The following is a 17,115-nucleotide window of genomic DNA, read 5'->3' on the forward strand; positions in this document are numbered from 1 at the left end:
GAGACAGAACTCAGAAAGTGGAATGAAGAGAGACAGAATGCAGAAAGTGGAATGCAGAGAGACTGAACACAAAAAGGGGAAATGCAGGAAAGTGGAATGAAGAGAGACAGAACTCAGAAAGTGGAAATGCAGGAAAGTGGAATGAAGAGAGACAGAACTCAGAAAGTGGAATGCAGAGAGAGAGAATGCAGAAAGTGGAATGCAGAGAGACTGAACGCAGAGAGTGGAATGCAGAGAGACAGGACACAAAAAGGGGAAATGCAGGAAAGTGGAATGCAGAGAGACAGGACACAAAAAGGGGAAATGCAGGAAAGTGGAATGCAGAGAGACAGAACTCAGAAAGTGGAATGAAGAGAGACAGAATGCAGAAAGTGGAATGCAGAGAGACTGAACACAAAAAGGGGAAATGCAGGAAAGTGGAATGAAGAGAGACAGAACTCAGAAAGTGGAAATGCAGGAAAGTGGAATGAAGAGAGACAGAACTCAGAAAGTGGAATGCAGAGAGAGAGAATGCAGAAAGTGGAATGCAGAGAGACTGAACACAGAAAGTGGAATGCAGAGAGACAGAACACAAAAAGGGGAAATGCAGGAAAATGGAATGAAGAGAGACAGAACTCAGAAAGTGGAATGCAGAGAGACAGAACGCAGAGAGTGGAATGCAGAGAGACAGAACACAGAGAGTGGAATGCAGAGAGACAGAACACAAAAAGGGGAAATGCAGGAAAGTGGAATGCAGAGAGACAGAGTGCGGAAAGGGGAGATGCAGGAAAGTGGAATGCGAAGAGACAACACAGAAAGGGGAAAAGCAGGAAAGTGAATGCCAAGAGACAATGCGGAAAGGAGAAATGCAGGAAAGTGGAATGTGGAGAGACAGGACATGGAAAGGGGAAACGCAGGAAAGTGGAATGCAGAGCGGCCAAGGTGGAATGCAAGATGCAGGGAGTTGGAGTGTAAGGCACAGCAGTACTGGGGGTTTTGGAGATGGGTGTCCTGGCGTAGATAAAGCATTTGGGGTTCCATCCAAATGCCATGCGCCAGAGCTCCCACTGTCCCAGCGTAGCTATGCATGGCATATAGAGAGCACATTGGGTTTGGATCCTGGTTTATTTTTTCCCATAGAAAGTACAGAGCCCTGAGTTTTGTGACCTTATTCAACCCAGTGTTTCTTCGGGTGTTCAATGTTCCTGTTTCTGAGGGTGGGGGTAGACAGAAAGAAAGCATCCACCAATGGAAGTTGCCTTGCTTCTAGGTTCCCCCCCCCCCCCCACGGACTGATTTAGCCCTGCAGCCAAATTTTCCCATCCCACCCCTGCTATAGAGGAATGTATTGCTAGGGGTAACGGGGTCAACAACCAGATTTTAAAAAACTTGGTCCTTTTCTCATCCTGCCTGGAATTTTCCACGCCCTGCAGGAAAGAGCGCCCTCCACTGGGCTGCAGCTGTCAACAATGTCTGTGCCGCCACCGTCCTGCTCAGAAGCGGAGCCGACAAAGACGCTCAGGATAATCGGGTAATGTCTGTTTCTGGTGACTGCCTCTCGAAACAGTCAGCACAGAGGTGGGGGAAACCCCACCCCACAAAATGTGGCTTACCACAAGCCAATTTTCTACATGGCTGTGAGGACCTGAGAAGCTAGGGAACAAGAAAAGCTATTTCATACTAGTTCAGAGTGTTTGCCAGGACTGGCCCTAGCATGAACTGCTAGAAAGCTCAGTGGTTGGTTTAGGCATCTGACTAGAGAGCCAGAAGTTGGGAGTTCGAATCCCCGTGTTGCCTCCTTGACAGGGGCTGGACTTGATGATCTGTCGGGTCCCTTCCAGCTCCGCAGTTCTAGGATGATTAAGCAGAAGGAGGTGGTTGCTTCAGGTAGTCGAGAGGGGGCAGCAAGGTGTTTTAAGACTTGTGAGCTCTCCGATTTCTCCTTCATCTTCTAGCCTGCAGCCCTGATCCCACTTGAAATTCCAGGTTTGCATAGGAAGAAGGAAACAAACATTGATATGGTATCAAACTGCTGTACTTGAATTATGCAGATCTATTCTGCCTGAGTGAGTTTTTTTTAAAAAAGGGATATGCAAGTGTTTAGAACTTAAGATCCAACATTCAGAACTGTGGATATAATTTAACTCGACCCAAGGGTTTATAGGCTGGCAGGAGATGAGGGATCAAATATAAATACAGTACATAACACAATGGAACTGTAATAAATAAAACAGTCTTCTTGTTTTCATCCACGTGATCACAACCAGAGGCCTAAGAGTGCAGAAAGCAACATATTGGCTGAAATCCAGTTATATGTCACAACTAGAGTAGGTCTATTGAATCAGTGGGGATTGGGTGAGTCAACTCCTCTGTAAATTCCGCTCGTTGCAAACTGGATTACTCCTGGAGTTGTTGAATCTTGTAGGGAACCTGGTGACAAACTAACCCAGACTGAAGGCTGAAACAGATGAGACGCCTGTTTTCTGAGAAAGATGTGGGTCTTCCAAGTGTCCTTTCCTGAACAATTGACCTGCAAATGAATGCTGTGTTTGAGTTCCTAGGTCACTGGAAAAGAGTAATGTGTAGCCTGCATAATCAAATTTTAAACTGCCCAGAGAGTGATCTAAGCATTATGGGGTGGTATCTAAGCAGGACATTTTTAATCTGCGGAAATGAAATAAACTGATATTGGAATAAACAAATGCCTTTTAACTTTTAAGGGAGCTGATGCTTCTAACTGTGAAGCTTGCTTCTTATCAGTTTGTGCCCTGTGAAGGCCTTGATGCCGGCCCCGAATGGGTGTTCCGTACTGATGTTATTGCTGGAGAAGGCAAGGGACGGCCAGCCTGCCACCTTGAGCAAATTGGAGGAAAGGCAGGGTGAAAAAAATTGCTAGTAAATAAATTAGTGCCAGTCGATCCAACCCTTTTCTCTGTTTTCCTGCCCGCAGGGACAGACCCCACTGTTCCTGGCTGCTCAGGAGGGAAGCTACAAAGCGGCCCGCCTTCTTCTCCAACACGGAGCCAAGCCAAATATCTGGGACCACGTAGGCCGTCTCCCAAAAGACGTGGCCAGAGAGCGCCTTCACCATGACATCCTGTCCCTCTTGGACAGCCCTGGGCCCTCCCAGCTCTCCCCACACAGGCCACGCCCACAGCCCCCTCGGGCAGCCAGCAAGGTGCACCGGTTACCAAGGCAACCGGGCAAGACGCCACGGCTACCTCCCGTGCCTGAGCGGGAGGGCTCTTTCAAGGACCTGCCCTGCCCCACGCCACCCCAGAGCCCAGCCGCCAAGGCTGCGGGACTGCCTGCAGAGTGACTCCACCCCTCTGAGCAAGGGTCGGATGGAGGAGGGCCTCAGGAGTCAGTGATGGCGGGCTGAGCCACGGTGTGGCGCTCCCCCGGTGATGTCATGGAGGCCCAGAACGAGGGTGTCATGGGACAAAATGCAGGGAACGCAGGCGGCTTGATATGATGCGGTACCCAAGACCAAATGCCACGGTCGATGTGGAAGAACGAGTGTTACGTTCTTGGCGTGACATCAGAAGACATCTCAGAATACGTTCGATGTCACACAGGATGATGTCACACAGCAAGAAGACCACTTCAGTCAGAAGAGGACTGCCGTTTGATGCCAACCCAAGGAAACTTTCACAAGACTGCAGGACCCAAAATCAATGGACTGGAGAAACCCCCCTGCTCCATTTTTCTTGCTTGTTTTTCCCCAGGACACATCTCTGTTGTCATTTGTCACATCTTCCTAGTGTCCCAGTGTCCGATAGATAAGAGATTTTCTAAGGACCAGGTCTAAATGCTGCCCTCCAGTGCAGTGTTTCCCAGGCTTGGGCTCCCCAGATGTTCTTGGACTACAACTCCCAGAAGCCTTCACCACTAGCTTTGTTGGCCAGGATTTCTGGGAGTTGCAGTTCAGGGACATCTGAGGGAACCACTATCAGTTTAAAACTCTCTCCCAGACATCCTTGGCCAGCCCGGCCAATGGCCCTCCCGAAAAAAAAAACACATTTATGGGTGTTGGAGTCAAAAGCGTCTGGCATTCCAGAACACTCCTCTCCTTGCTTCGATCCCGTTTTACCATGCAAAAAAAGCAGCCAATCTCTTATTTGCTTGGAAAAGGGACCCTCTGGAGGTAGGCCTACCTGCGGCAAGGTATTTTGCTCACTGGAAACAAACCTTCATGTCTTCTAAGGGCCTGTCCACATTGGCATATAGCTATGATATATGGTTCCCTGATAGCACAGTTTGGCATAAGGGGAAAAAAGCCATTGTTCACTTGTATTTCTACTTATAATGATCCACCCTTCCCCTTTAAGAGCTGGCCCTCTATCTTTCTGGCACAGAGCTAGGGCATGCAGTCTTTTTGGCATGATTCATTGAGATGCAAAAAAAAATGCTTTTTGTTTTGCCTTCACAGATGGGTGCCAAGAGTTAAACCAGATTGTATTGGAGTTTAGGACCTTTTAAGCACTGGCTGGATTGCACCAAATTTTAGTGTGGACAGCCCTAGGTAAGATCAGCAGGCTGAAAGGTGAGGTGCTGGGCCTAGCCTGGCTTGGCCTGTGGGGTTCTTCCCCAGTCCATCTCCAGGAAGGGAGAACCTGTTCTTTTAACAGTCACCTGATCTAAAGCAATTTAGGAAGTAAGGATTTTCCTGCCAAAGTGCTGGGGGGAAATCGCTGGTGAAAATTGGTGTGCCAGGCTTCTATTAAAGGCAAACAACCAATCATAATTCCCTGACACACTCCACAATATCAAGGAGTAGGTGATGCCTTTATTAGATCACTAAAAACATTCATCATACAGCCTGCTAGCTTTCATGGATCGAAGCTCCCTTCTTCAGGCGTGCACTCATCTCTTGCAGTTAGTGCAGAGAACTTAAGAGTCCCAAAAGTTCATGGCAGATGGCTGTACCAGGCTTGTTTCTTAGAGGGAAGTTAGGAAAGGCACAGGCTGCATGGGAGGTGTGGTGTTCAAGTTACAACTGAGGAAGCTGTTGAGGGGCTATCACACCGCAGCTCCTCAGGCAAAGGAGCCCAGGCTATGCTTACCCCTTCTTTTGAAACTAGACGTTTCTGTTCTGGGCTGACACAAGTCTGGCACATCATCTTCAATCAGGGGCAAATCTACTATGAAACTAATGAAGCTTAAGCTTCTGAGCCTCTAATCCTGGAGCAGCCCCAGAAGCAACATTAGTCCACATTTTTAAAAAAAACTTGTGGTGATCTGTTGTGAAATAACCCCATTGAAGAAGATAACAGTGGTTACCCAGACCTTGTTGCTGGTTGCAAAGGGTCCCCCCATAACAGTTCAAGCTTCAGGGCCCCAAAATTGGAGGTCCACCACTGTCTGCCATGAACTTTGGGGGCTCTAAATTCTCTGCATTAATGACAAGACACAGTTTCATGCCTGAAGAAGTGGGCTTAGATCTGTGAAAGCTGGGTTTTTTGTTTTGTTTTTTGAGTGGTCTAATAAAGATATCACCTAAGCTTGCACTGTATTGTAAGGACCACACGGCTCTCTTTGTGTTTTCTTTCACATTATCAAGGTTACTTTTTTATTATTATTATCCATTCCCCTGGCCTAGGGCAGAAAATAGGTTCAGAAGTTGATCCTTGTTAAGATCTGTGCCTTGATTTACATCTGGAATATTGGAAAATATAAAATAATCAACTGTTGATCCTCAGCTGTTAAATCTTACCTCAAGTAGTCTTTTGAAGTACAGTATCAAAACATCCATTTCCAGTTTTATGGAAAATATTATTTACTGGAAAAAAAACACACTACTATCTCAGCTAAAACATATGTCAGCTCCACATTGGGGCACCAATTAGCTTGACAAGATTCCAATTTATCCCTATACTTCTTTTTTTTAATCTTTGTGGGGTAACTGGACCTTTATGAAGAGGCAGACAGTCAACAAATCCAGATACAGTGGTGCCTCGCTTAACGATTTTAAATGGTTCAAAAAAAAATCGCTGTGAAAACATCGTTAAATGAAACACCATTTCCCATAGAGATGCATTGAAAACCAGATAATCCATTCCAATTGGAACGGATTACCGTCCTTAAGCGAAAATCACCATAGGAAAAAACGTTAAGCGAAACACGGTTCCTCCATTGAAATGCATTGAAGCCTATTTCAATGGGGGGGAAATTCACAAAAAATTCAAAAAGATTCCGAACAAAGCCAAATTAAGTTAACGAAGGTTTTATTAGGGGCACTAACGATTCCAAGCATTTTAAACATTTTTAAACATTTTAGAATATTTTAAAAATAGCGAAAACGGGGCTTTCAAAAAAAAGTTAAGCGAAACAAGGGGACCTAAAACCAAAAACATTAAGCGAAGCATGGTCCCGAAATCGTTAAGCGAAAATCGCCCATAGGGAAAATCGTTAAACGAAGCGCAAGATCGCTCCGAAAAAATCGTTAAGCGCATTTTTCGTTATACGCAGCAATCGTTAAGCGAGGCACCACTGTATTTGTAGGACTGGAAACCAGAATACCTGTAACTCAATAACCAAGTCTCCAAACCCAATACAAACGGCCTTCCAGGATCTTAACATCTTTCCACATAAACACTTTTGTTGTCAGTTGTTCGTGACATAAGCGAAGCCCTACCCTGGGTCACCATACTTGTCGGCATGGTTAACTTGGCTTTCCTCAGCTTGGTACCCTTGGCCATTTGGCTTTTAACCCGCAGAATCTTCAGTCAATGAGGCCAAAGGTAAGAGACTGTGGAAGATGGGCTCCCAAACATCTGGAGAACTGAAGGTTCTCTTCTCTTGAACAATCCAGTCCTCAAACTGGAATCCCACCTTTTTTTTTCTTCCCTAGAAAAACAGACCGATTCAACAGAGGGGGCTTGTTCCAACTCACAGATAACATTATAGCAACTTTCCCTGTTGAATGTCCACAGTTACAGGATCACTGCTAGAAAGAAAAGAGGTGTGGGGAAATCAAGCATTTGGTCCATAATGTTGTTTTTGAAGGATAACCATGTTAGCCTTTTTATAGCTCACATACACAGACCACTCAATGAGACCTGTGTTGCCTTAAAAACTCAGATCTTGTGGCTGAGGTTTATTCCACAACACAACTATTAGTCTTTAAGGTGCCACATGGCCCTTTTTTGTGTATTAAGGCTGTTCTCGGGAGAGATTACTTTTTTTCCAATTACAGCTCTCAGAATGTCCAGCTCATTGAGGGACAATGTGTTGCAATTTTTAAAAGAAATAAAATTTTCCATCTCTGTGATACAACAAAAATTTCTCTCATCTATTTTTTCCTCTGTTTTGAGGAAGACAGAGGACTGGGTGGCTATACCTTAGAAGAAAAAGCACACTTTAAAAACCTGCTATAAATAACCTTTTTTTTTATCAAACTGCTCAAGATGGTTGTTCCAGTTGTGACCACAAGGTGGCAAACATGTGCCACCTTAAAAACAGCAATACCTTCTCCATAAGAAGTTCCAGAAATACTTCTGCAATTCACGTTTTTTTCTCTCAGAGGTGGCCACACTGGTTTCAAAGCCATTTTCGAGGGGGGAAATGCATGAACAGCAAAACAGTACCATCTTGCACCAGACACAAAAGGAACTGGTACCTCACAGGAGTCTCACACCAGCCACCAAAACCGTAGGTAGAGCATAAGTACCACGAAGATCAGGCTGGTGGCTGCGGCTTTGGCGTAAGCCGAGCGGCTGTTGAGGAATTTGGCATCCTGGCGGTATTTCTTAGAGAGTGTGGACAGGTTGCTGGCCTTTGTATCCAAAGCTGTAGAGAGAGGAATGGGCAAAAGGAGTATACGTTGTCCCAACGTTTCTCCAAAAGCATGCATTCAGTGAGGAAGGCACAAGACAGGGCCTTCTCTGTGGCTGCTCCCAGACTTTGGAACTCCCTCCCACTGGAGACCCGCCTGGCCCCATCCCTGCTGTCCTTCCGCAAGCAGGGGAAGACCTTCCTCTTCAGGCAGGCCTTTCCTTTGTGATGGGCTGTCTGAGAGGAGTTTTTTAAATGGATTGTTGTACCTTGTCGCTTTTAAATGTATTTTTAGTTTTACTTTTATTTCCTGTTTTTGACATAGTATTTAATTCTTTTAAAATATTTGTATATTTACTGCTTTCACTGTTAAATGTTGTCTTTTTAATTATGTACGCCTCCTTTTCAAGGAGAAAGCTGAGGTCAAATATTTTAAATAAATAAACAGATCTTTAAAATTCTACTAAATTTGGACTACAACTCCCAGAATCCTGTAGAGAGCATGGCCAATAACACAGCTGGCTGGGGGATTCTGAGAGTTGGAGTTCCAAAAAGTGACTTTCCCCACAATTAACAACACAACACAGGCCACACCCCAGAGACCCACCCAGTCCCTGCTGCAGCCCCTTCCTGCCCCTACCTGACAGGGCCTCGCCTCGCTGGAGCACCTCTTCAATATTGGTGACCATGATCTTCTGAACGTCCTGTAGCTCCAGGTTGATGCTGCTCAGGTGACGCTTTGACCAAGTATCCAGGTAGGATTTCTTCAGCTTCTGGATATAAATGTCTAAACAAAAGGATTTCACAAATCAGTATCTTTTGCCACCAAATCAGAGGTGGGGGGCTGCTTAAGGGTCTTTGGGCTAATCCAGCAAGATCATTCTTACTTAGATCTTACCTAATAACCCATGATAATCTTGGTGGTGAAGTGGACGTATATGTGCTTTCTTTCACATATGTACCTATGTAAGTCATTGATGCTAACTGAATACCTCAAAAGTATACACATATTAGCGTTTTCCCAATTTGGCAATGCTTGTTAGCTAATCGCCTGGATCAAAATTCTTATTCACCATAGATAACTAAGGGAGTGATTATTCTGGCAATCTCAGAGTAGGGCAGAGGAAATCTGGAGCTAAATTCATTGCACTGCTGGCTCCGGTAAACTGCTCTTTGAACATGTCACATACCTTGAAAACCCTATTAGAATTACTATAAGTTTTTATTTTATTTTATTTATTAGATTTCTATCCCGCCCCCCCTAGACAAAGTCTACTCAGGGCAGGTTCCACTAAACATTATAAACTAAAACAATTCAAAACAATACAAGTTGGAAGTTACTTGACACACCCAACAGCAACAGCCAATGAGAGGCTGTTCTTCCTCCTCCATTGCCACAAATCTGTTTATTCATTTTTTTTTCTGATAGCATCAGTGAATTTCAAATGTTTACAAAGCCTTGTGTGAAGCAATACTTTTGCCTGTCCACCCTGGTTCCACTTCATTGGATTATAATATTGCAGGGGAGGGAAAAAATCTTTCTCACCACATGCAGAAGACAACATGAGAACATGCCCTTGTATGGAATGAGTACGTGGTGAGGCAATGAGGACTAGAATCCTGGCAAAGCTGGGTCACAGGAAGGCATGTTTTTCCTTAATCTGAGCACGTACCAAACTCAATGAAGGCGTAAGGCCGTGATACGGATGACACCTTCTTCCCATACAGCTCCCAGAATTCAGCCTGTAGTTCTTCCAGGAAGGAGAAAGCCAGCTTCTTGGAGTATGAAGCTTCGCACAGCGTCAGGTAGCAAACCCCTTGGCTGATCAGGTAACTGCAGCGGAGGAAAAACACAGAGTGTGCGGAAGAAAGAAGAAAGAGAGCCTTGATTGGTATCCATGGTCCTTAAAGTGTGCCATACGATGGTTTGGTTTGGCTGCATCTTAACAGAGCTGTTTTCTTGAAGAAATTTGATTCACGTCAAGTATTAGTAAACATGTACCCCCAAGATGTTCAGGAAAAAATTACTTGCCCACGTTCTACCAGCTTTCTTGCACATATATTCCAGCGCAAGTCATTGATCCTGACTGAATACCCCACAAGAATACAAATATCAGCACTTTCTCCAGTTTGGCAATGCTTGTTAGCTAATCGCCTGGATCAAAATTCTTACTCACCATAGATAACAAAGCAAGGGCCCCTTTGCCAAGCCTGATTCGAAGATGCTGCTTTGTACCTCATCAGATGACTGGCCCATCAAGCACAGAACTATACACACCCAATTGGCCTTGGGATTTTTGCAACTCTGTGGCCTGACAGCCTTTTATTTTTGTAATCTAGAAAACTAGATTAAATTTCTTTCAATTGATGCAATGCCACTGAGATACAGTATTTCCCACCCACCCAAAAAAATCCTTAGTTTCCAGGCAGGCAACGTAGTAGGAGATTCAAACCCGGCTTCTTTTGTAGTGTACAAAAAGAGCATTCCTCCAGAGTAATTGAGTCTAGTCTAAGTCTAACCTCCAAGATGTTGCTGGATTACAAATCCCATCATCCCCAACCACTGGCTCCGCTGGCTGAAGATGGTAAGAAGTTGATAGCTACATCCAGGTGGTAGAAGAATGTTCTAAACCAGAGATGGGCAGGGTGGCCCCTTCTGGTTACCTCTCTTTCCCAGACCTATTTTGTTGTTGTTGTTGTTTAGTCGTTAAGTCGTGTCCCACTCTTCGTGACCCCCCCCCCCCATGGACCAGAGCACGCCAGGCCCTCCTATCTTCCACTGCCTCCCAGAGCTGGGTCAAATTCATGTTGGTCGCTTCAGCGACACTGTCCAACCATCTCATCCTCTAATTAATAGGCTTTTAAAAGGAAACAGTTTTAACAACTATGTTCTCATGCCAAGGAGGACAACATAACCTCCCTTCCCCACCACCACGTAAATGTATATTAATATAAATTTATGATAAAAGGGGGATCGCCAGATTCTCCACACACAAAATTAAAAAAACCCATGAAGATGTAACACCTTTACTGGGCCACGAAAATATTAAAAATAGGTGGGCTTTCTAAGTCTAGTAAAACGATGCTTCTAGACCAGTGGCTCCCAACCGGGGGTCCCCAGATGTTCTTGGACTAAAACTCCCAGAAGCCTTCACTGCTCACTGTACTGGCCAGGATTTCTGGGAGTTGTAGTCCAAGATCTTCTGGGGAACCAAGGTTGAGAACCACCGCTGGACTGGTGAAATCTGGTAACTCGAGCTGATTCAATGTGTTTTCAGCCTCTATCTCAGGATACAAATCAGAACCTGGCCCTGCAACAACTGGTTCGGATGATTTGGGGACTTTTCTGTTTCTCCTCAGGCACCTACATGTTCTGCAATGCCCAGCCTGAAGAAGGGTCTTCCTGGACTCAGAGGTTCATCTGTTTTTATTACTGTAGTAATTAAATTCAAAGCACATTACCACAATCTCTCAAGACTGAAGGAAGCCTAATCAGTAATTAAATAAAAGTGTTCTTCATCCCTGTCTTTGGGTTTTAACAGGTTCAAGGAAGGCTTTTCTCTCAGGCCTGCTGATTTCAGAGGCACAGCTAGTGAGGATAAGAGATAGGGCTTTTTTGGTGGCAGCTCTGAGACTGTGGAACTCCCTCCCACAGGAAGCCCAGCTGGCTCCCTCCAGCAGGCCAAAACCTTCCTCTTCAGGCACATTTTTAGTAAGCAACTGGCAGCCAAGGATGGGCTTTGTTATGGGCTTTCCCCCCGCCCCCATACGTGTTTAAGTGGTTTTAACATTTTGTTCATCTGATACTTTGAACACGCAAGCCGATTGTTTCTTAATATTTTAATTTATTGAAGTTTCTCTTTGAAATATTTTGTAAGCTGCCTTGCATCTCTTTATTGAGAGAAACATGAGGCATAAATAACATGCATGCACTCTGCTACATTAGCTTTTTTTTGTATGCTGAAACAATGTACTCTGTTATAGTTATATATTATCACTCAGTATGATTTCCCCTGCTCTTCAATTATAATTGCAGGGCAGTTTACGAAAGGAATAACTCTATAGAATGTGGTACATTGCTCCAGATTGATTGATTGATTACGGTGGTATCCCACTTTCTGCCCACGGAATCCTGGCTGGCACGTGGCTCTCCTTTTTGATCCTCAGAAACATCGGACCCTCCATACCTCTCATAAGATCTCTCCTGTCAAACAGGCACTAATCCCATCTGTTCTTTTACAGTCCAGGATGCCAAAAACAATAACGCCTGCAGAGGGAATAAACTTCCAGCTGAGGTTCACCAGGCGTCTTCCCTCGCGGTCTTTAAGAAGTCAATAAAAATGAAACTATTTACAGCTGCCTTTTTACTTACTTATTTAAAGGACAGGTTAGCTAGCCAATGGTTTTATTTATTAATTGATTGGATTTGTCAATTTGTATTTGGATACTGTTTGTATAAAGATACTTAAGTATCTGGCTGTGGAGCTGGAGATTGGGGATTTGATTCCCCCACTGCACATCCTGCAAATAGAGCCAGCCTGGGTGGCCAGAGGAAGGAAAGGGTAAACCACCTCTGAGTATTCCCTGCCTAGAAATCGCTGAAAAGTGTCACCATAAGTCGAAATTGATGGCACATTATTATTATTGTTGTTATTCAAAAATACCAGATGCAGTCATTCAAAATTGTAAAAACACTGGTATTATATAACAGATACAAGTTTTAACCCAAAACCTAAGTGTCTTTTAAATATCGGTGCAGTGTATGTGCTGTTCCTAATATTGCTGTCTTTTGTAGCTCTGATGGTGCTATTTCTGAGATCTGCAACTGCTTACAATACTATGTGAAATTTCTTGATATTATTTCCAAAGCCCCATAGACTACAGGGACCACCGAAGTGTTTTTCCTGCACAAGCAAGATGTTTCACTTCCCAGGTCTCTGTATTTTGTTAGTTTTTCTGATTCTTTATTTTCAACTCTGACATCCCCCAGAATTGCAATGTCAATGGATCCAGACCTTTCTTCATTCTATTAATACTACGCCTGGTGAGTTGTGTTCAAGGTGTCTGTCCGTTTGGATCCAGAACTTGACTTCCTCATTTTCTGACACCTTGTCTACCTGATGTTCCCGTGGGTTTTTGGAGGCTGCAAAATTATATATATATATATATTTTGCATAATGACTGATGAATTAATTTTGACACTCTATCATTTTTTAATTGTGTAATCTGTTTGTGCAATCCTTGGACATTCGCAGATGAGATGTGACACAGTGGCATCATCAGCATCGTTGTTGTTGTTGTTGTTGTTGTTGCATGCTTTGCTGTAAATTGCCCAGAGAGTGTGTTGCACTATATGGTGTTATATATGTTTAAACGAAAAGAGGGAGAATGACTGGCCCAAGGCATTGCTTGTGAAGTTCACGAAGATGCCTTCCCTGTGTTCCTCCCCTACCTCTAAGCACACAACGAAATCAAGGAGGACGTCTGAATCTCCCTCTTGAATAGCTGCCATCCACTTACTGGAAAGTCATGGCTCCTGCTTCCAAGGAGCACCGGTTTGGCGAATGGTCCCCGAGCTTCCGGAAAAGCTGTTTGGCTTGATTGTGATATTCTTGGAAGTTCCGGTTTGACTGTGAAGGAAAGAACTCTGTGTTGTCTGTCCTGCATGCAGGTAGAGCCCGTCAAAATAGCCACCTGTAGCTCCTGGCATAAGCCAGGGCCAGAACTCAGGGGGGGAAAAATCCAATTTTATGCACTTCAGCTCTCAGAATTACCCAAAAGGAAATGTAGTACAGAAAAAAAAGAAAAAAAGAAGGAATTTCCTCATTACTGGTGCAGAACCAGTAATATCTTTGAATAGTACAGGTTTGTAGTATTCTATGAACGTCAGCATGGCATACTGGCTACAGGATTAGACTGGGCCTTAGGATATTTGTCATTAAATTCCCCATTGAACCATGAAACTCAATCACAATCTCTCAGGCTGGCCTACTTCACAGGGTTGTTATGAAACTAAAGTAGAGAGGAGGGAAGTGATACGCACCACTTTTCAGGCGAAGAAAATAATTACTACTAAAGGGAATAAATACATGAACATATGATACTGGTGGGTGGATTAAATTTATATCTTGTCTTTCCACTAAAAAGGCAACATAGGCGACAGTTACAGGTATTTGTTTATTCACCTATTTAGTTTTATAGTACACACCCTTTTTTTCCTGGATAGTGAGGGCAAATGAATGAATGAATGATCCGAAATACAATTCAGGCTGATTAAATATACATTTAAAAACAAAGCACAAGGGGAAAGTTGTAGCCCAGTTATTGAGGTCCTATGGGTGTCACTTGTGGGTCAGTGCTGAAAAGAGGATTATCCAGGAAACCATTTTTGTAAGACCCACAAACCCGCTCAGGGAGGCCTTACATGAGCCATATAGACTATCGCTTCAGTGGCCAGTCTTTAATATGGGAGTTATAAGATTAGCCCACATTCGGAAGCTCTTGGATGGCTGAGGTAAAGTGTCTGCAAAGCACTGAAAAATGCTCTGAAGCCAGAGGTCAGGAGTTCAATTCCCCACCGGGCCTCCCAAGAGAAAAGCCAGCCTGGGTAGCCCTAGACCTCCTGCACCATCCCACTACCGCCCGAGGAGAAGGGACTGGTAAACCATTTCTGAGTACATCGTGCCCCACTGGACATTACCCCGCTCTACAATGAATCCGCTTTACGTTGACGTTTTTGCAATCGCTTTTGCAATCACAAAATGATGTTTTAAATGGGGTCTTTTCGTTGTGCGATTATTGGTTCCCCTGCTTCGGGAACCAATTTTCGCTTTACAACAATCAGCAAACAGCTGATCATCGGGTTTCAAAATGGCCGCCGGCTGAGGAAATGCCCCCCCCCGCTGTTTTCTAGGACGGATTCCTCGCTTTACAGGCACCGAAAATGGCCGCCGTTTGGAGGATCTTCGCTGGACGAGCAGGTATTCAGCCCATTGGAACGCATTGAACAGTTTTCAATGGGTTTCAATGGGTTTAAATTTCGTTTGATGATGTTTTCGCTCTACAGCGGTTTCGCTGGAACGAATTAACGTCATCAAGCGAGGCACCACTGTACTCTCTACCTGGAAAACCTTGGAAAGGGTTGTCAGAAGTCAGAACTGACTTGATGACACATGATTATACTATATATATGATATCCATCATCTGCCATCAAGTCAACTCAGTTCTCTCTCTGTTTTCCCTTTACTGCTAATGTTCAGGTTTTGACTGACAATCTGTTATGCTGCAGAAAGGGCATCGCAGGAAGGCAATAATTACAGGCTTGGAGAAACCTCAATATTTGCCAAAGAACTAAAAATACTTTGTAAGGGGGAGGGGAAAAAAAGCAAACTCAACCTTTTTTTTTCCGACTACGAGTCACCTGGTCATGCTGCCTGGGGGATTCTGGAATTCATAGTCGAGAAAATTTTTAAAAAGGAACATTTTCTAGAGTTGTGCTCAGAAGATATTAATCATGGCTGAAGCTCTTCAAACGGGAAGCAAGGACGTTCATTTCTCATGAGGTGGACAGCCAGCGTATCTTAACACCTGACTAGCTCAGGGGTTTAGGTCTCCGGTTGCTTGGCTGCAGAGCCAGAGGTGGAGAGTTCGAATTCCCCACTGAGCCTCCTTGACAGGGGCTGGACTCCAGAATCCATAGGGCTCTTTCCAGCTCTGCAGTTCTAAGATTATTATTATTCTCACATAAAATATAGTAGTAACATTACGGACAACCGCTTATGAGCCCAGAAAGAGGAAAACTTCTATATGTCTTTATATCAAGGGTTTGATTTTCCTTGATGTCAGAAGAGGAAGCTTTCCTCATACAGGAGCTAAGCAAACACGATCCTCTTGCTTCCTGCCGACTGTTGTCTTTCTACATTTATTATTTATTACCTTGATCATATCCCAGCATTTCTCTGAGGCACTTAAAGCAGCACCCAAAGACCATCCCTTTCCATTTTAATTTTCATAACACCCCTATGAGGTAGGTCAGAGGCTGGGGGGGGGGGGTTACGAGCTGCACAGTGATTGGCCGAAGGGCTTCTGCTGAGTTTCATGATTCAATGCGGATTTGAATCCAGGCCTCCCCATCCTCCTCTTATACTCTGACCCAGTGGTTCTCAACCCTTGCCCTCGCCCCATGATGTTTCGGACATCAACTCCCAGAAAACTCAGCAAGGACAGCCAATTCAGAGGGATTCTGGGAAACGACGTCCAAAACGTCAACCCTACTATAACCGGTGGAACTCACTGCCCCAGGGATGCTGACAGCAAAATGTCAAACAGAGTAAAAACAGGAGGGGGGGTATAAAACCAGCGGTAATACTATAGGTCGTAAACTTTATCCCATATTGAACATTTTTTTTTCTTTTTTTGGAAAACACATCAATATACAGGAGGATCCAAAACTGGAGGCCAAAGAGGTCCCAGCTGTCATGGGTACAAACAAGGGCAAGCAAGAAGAGAGGAGAAAGCGGGCCCTGCAGAGAAGGCTGGAGATGCAGGTGGCAGGAGAAAAGGAAGGGGCTGCCTAGTGGTTAGAGCAAGGGGGGGGGAGCTTTAAGTTTCCCTCTTCTTACCTGTTCCGTTTCTTGCATGGAGGCTGCTAAGAGCAGTCCATCTTGAACCCGGCTTATCATGGTAAGCAGGACCATCTCGGAGGAAGGTGGGCAAGAAGAGGAGGGCAGGGGGGAGCTGGTGGTTATGGGGGAGCCGGGGCCCGGGGATGCGGGGTGGGGTGGGGGTCCTGGAAGGGTCTCCCTCCCCCTCGCCCTCGCCCTCGCCCTCCGCCAGAAGTTGCCGCCGCTGGAAGGCACGGAGTTCCCGGGGCTGACGTGGCCGAGCAGGGGAGGGGGGGGAGGCGCGGCCCCGGGCAAGAAGGGGGCGGAGCCAGGCTGCCCCAAAAAGTAACTTTTGAGGAAAGGGGTGGAGGTGGTGTTTAAAGAAAATAAAAGGAAAGGCGCACGTTCTTCCTTCCTTCCTTCCTTCGCTGAAAAGCTCCTCCTTCTCCGCTTCACTCCCAAAAGCGAGATCTCTGGTTTAGTTTCTTTCTAGGAAAACTCCGGTGAACTTTTGCCATTCTAACGCATCCCGCAAGGCGGTGAATAATAACTGTACATATACTACACATATGCATGCACTTATATACTTTTATATATACAGTACTTATATATAAAAATATAAGTGTGTGTGTGTATAAACACTCATATTTTATATATAAGTACTGTATATAAAGTATATATGTGTGTATGTATGTGTGTGTGTGTGTGTGTGTGTGTGTGTGTGTATGTATGTATGTATGTATGTATTTATTTATTT

The 17,115-nt window shown here is 44.7% G+C and overlaps 2 protein-coding genes across 5 annotated transcripts in view; one reads left to right on the top strand and one right to left on the bottom strand.

Moving 5' to 3' along the window:
- NOTCH4 (notch receptor 4) overlaps nucleotides 1–6,532 on the top strand; it is a 47,698-nt gene extending 41,166 nt beyond the window's left edge. The window contains exons 25-26 of the mRNA XM_072988613.2: nucleotides 1,413–1,510; nucleotides 2,930–6,532. Coding sequence (XP_072844714.2) covers nucleotides 1,413–1,510; nucleotides 2,930–3,298 — 467 coding nt within the window. The 3' untranslated portion in view covers nucleotides 3,299–6,532. The remainder of the gene's footprint in view (nucleotides 1–1,412; nucleotides 1,511–2,929) is intronic.
- Nucleotides 269–16,796, bottom strand: LOC110089772 (vesicle-trafficking protein SEC22b). Of its 4 annotated transcripts, none has more exons than XM_072988608.2 (6): nucleotides 16,377–16,796; nucleotides 13,276–13,385; nucleotides 9,429–9,589; nucleotides 8,396–8,542; nucleotides 7,601–7,770; nucleotides 269–1,952 (listed from the first exon to the last, which is right to left on the bottom strand). In XM_072988608.2, the coding sequence occupies exons 1-5, from the start codon at nucleotides 16,449–16,451 to the stop codon at nucleotides 7,613–7,615; spliced, it is 651 nt and encodes a 216-aa protein (XP_072844709.2). In that variant the 5' UTR covers nucleotides 16,452–16,796; the 3' UTR covers nucleotides 269–1,952; nucleotides 7,601–7,612. The 4 variants fall into 4 exon arrangements, with proteins under 4 accessions (XP_072844709.2, XP_072844708.2, XP_078244531.1 ...); XM_072988607.2 differs by lacking the exon at nucleotides 269–1,952 and adding an exon at nucleotides 2,062–2,509; XM_078388405.1 differs by lacking the exon at nucleotides 269–1,952 and adding an exon at nucleotides 5,517–5,637.
- Nucleotides 16,797–17,115: the final 319 nt, after the last annotated feature.

Source organism: Pogona vitticeps, chromosome 2 (assembly GCF_051106095.1).
Source record: "Pogona vitticeps strain Pit_001003342236 chromosome 2, PviZW2.1, whole genome shotgun sequence".
Classification (NCBI taxonomy): Eukaryota; Metazoa; Chordata; class Lepidosauria; order Squamata; family Agamidae; genus Pogona; species Pogona vitticeps.

Excerpts from the sequence above, each read along its gene's own strand:
- LOC110089772 (XM_072988608.2), bottom strand. The coding sequence starts at position 16,451 with ATGGTCCTGCTTACCATGATAAGCCGGGTTCAAGATGGACTGCTCTTA. Across the intron at positions 13,386-16,376 it reads CCATGCAAGAAACGGAACAG|TCAAACCGGAACTTCCAAGA; the intron begins GTAAGAAGAGGG and ends TTTCCTTCACAG. Across the intron at positions 7,771-8,395 it reads GCGAGGCGAGGCCCTGTCAG|CTTTGGATACAAAGGCCAGC; the intron begins GTAGGGGCAGGA and ends CTCTCTCTACAG.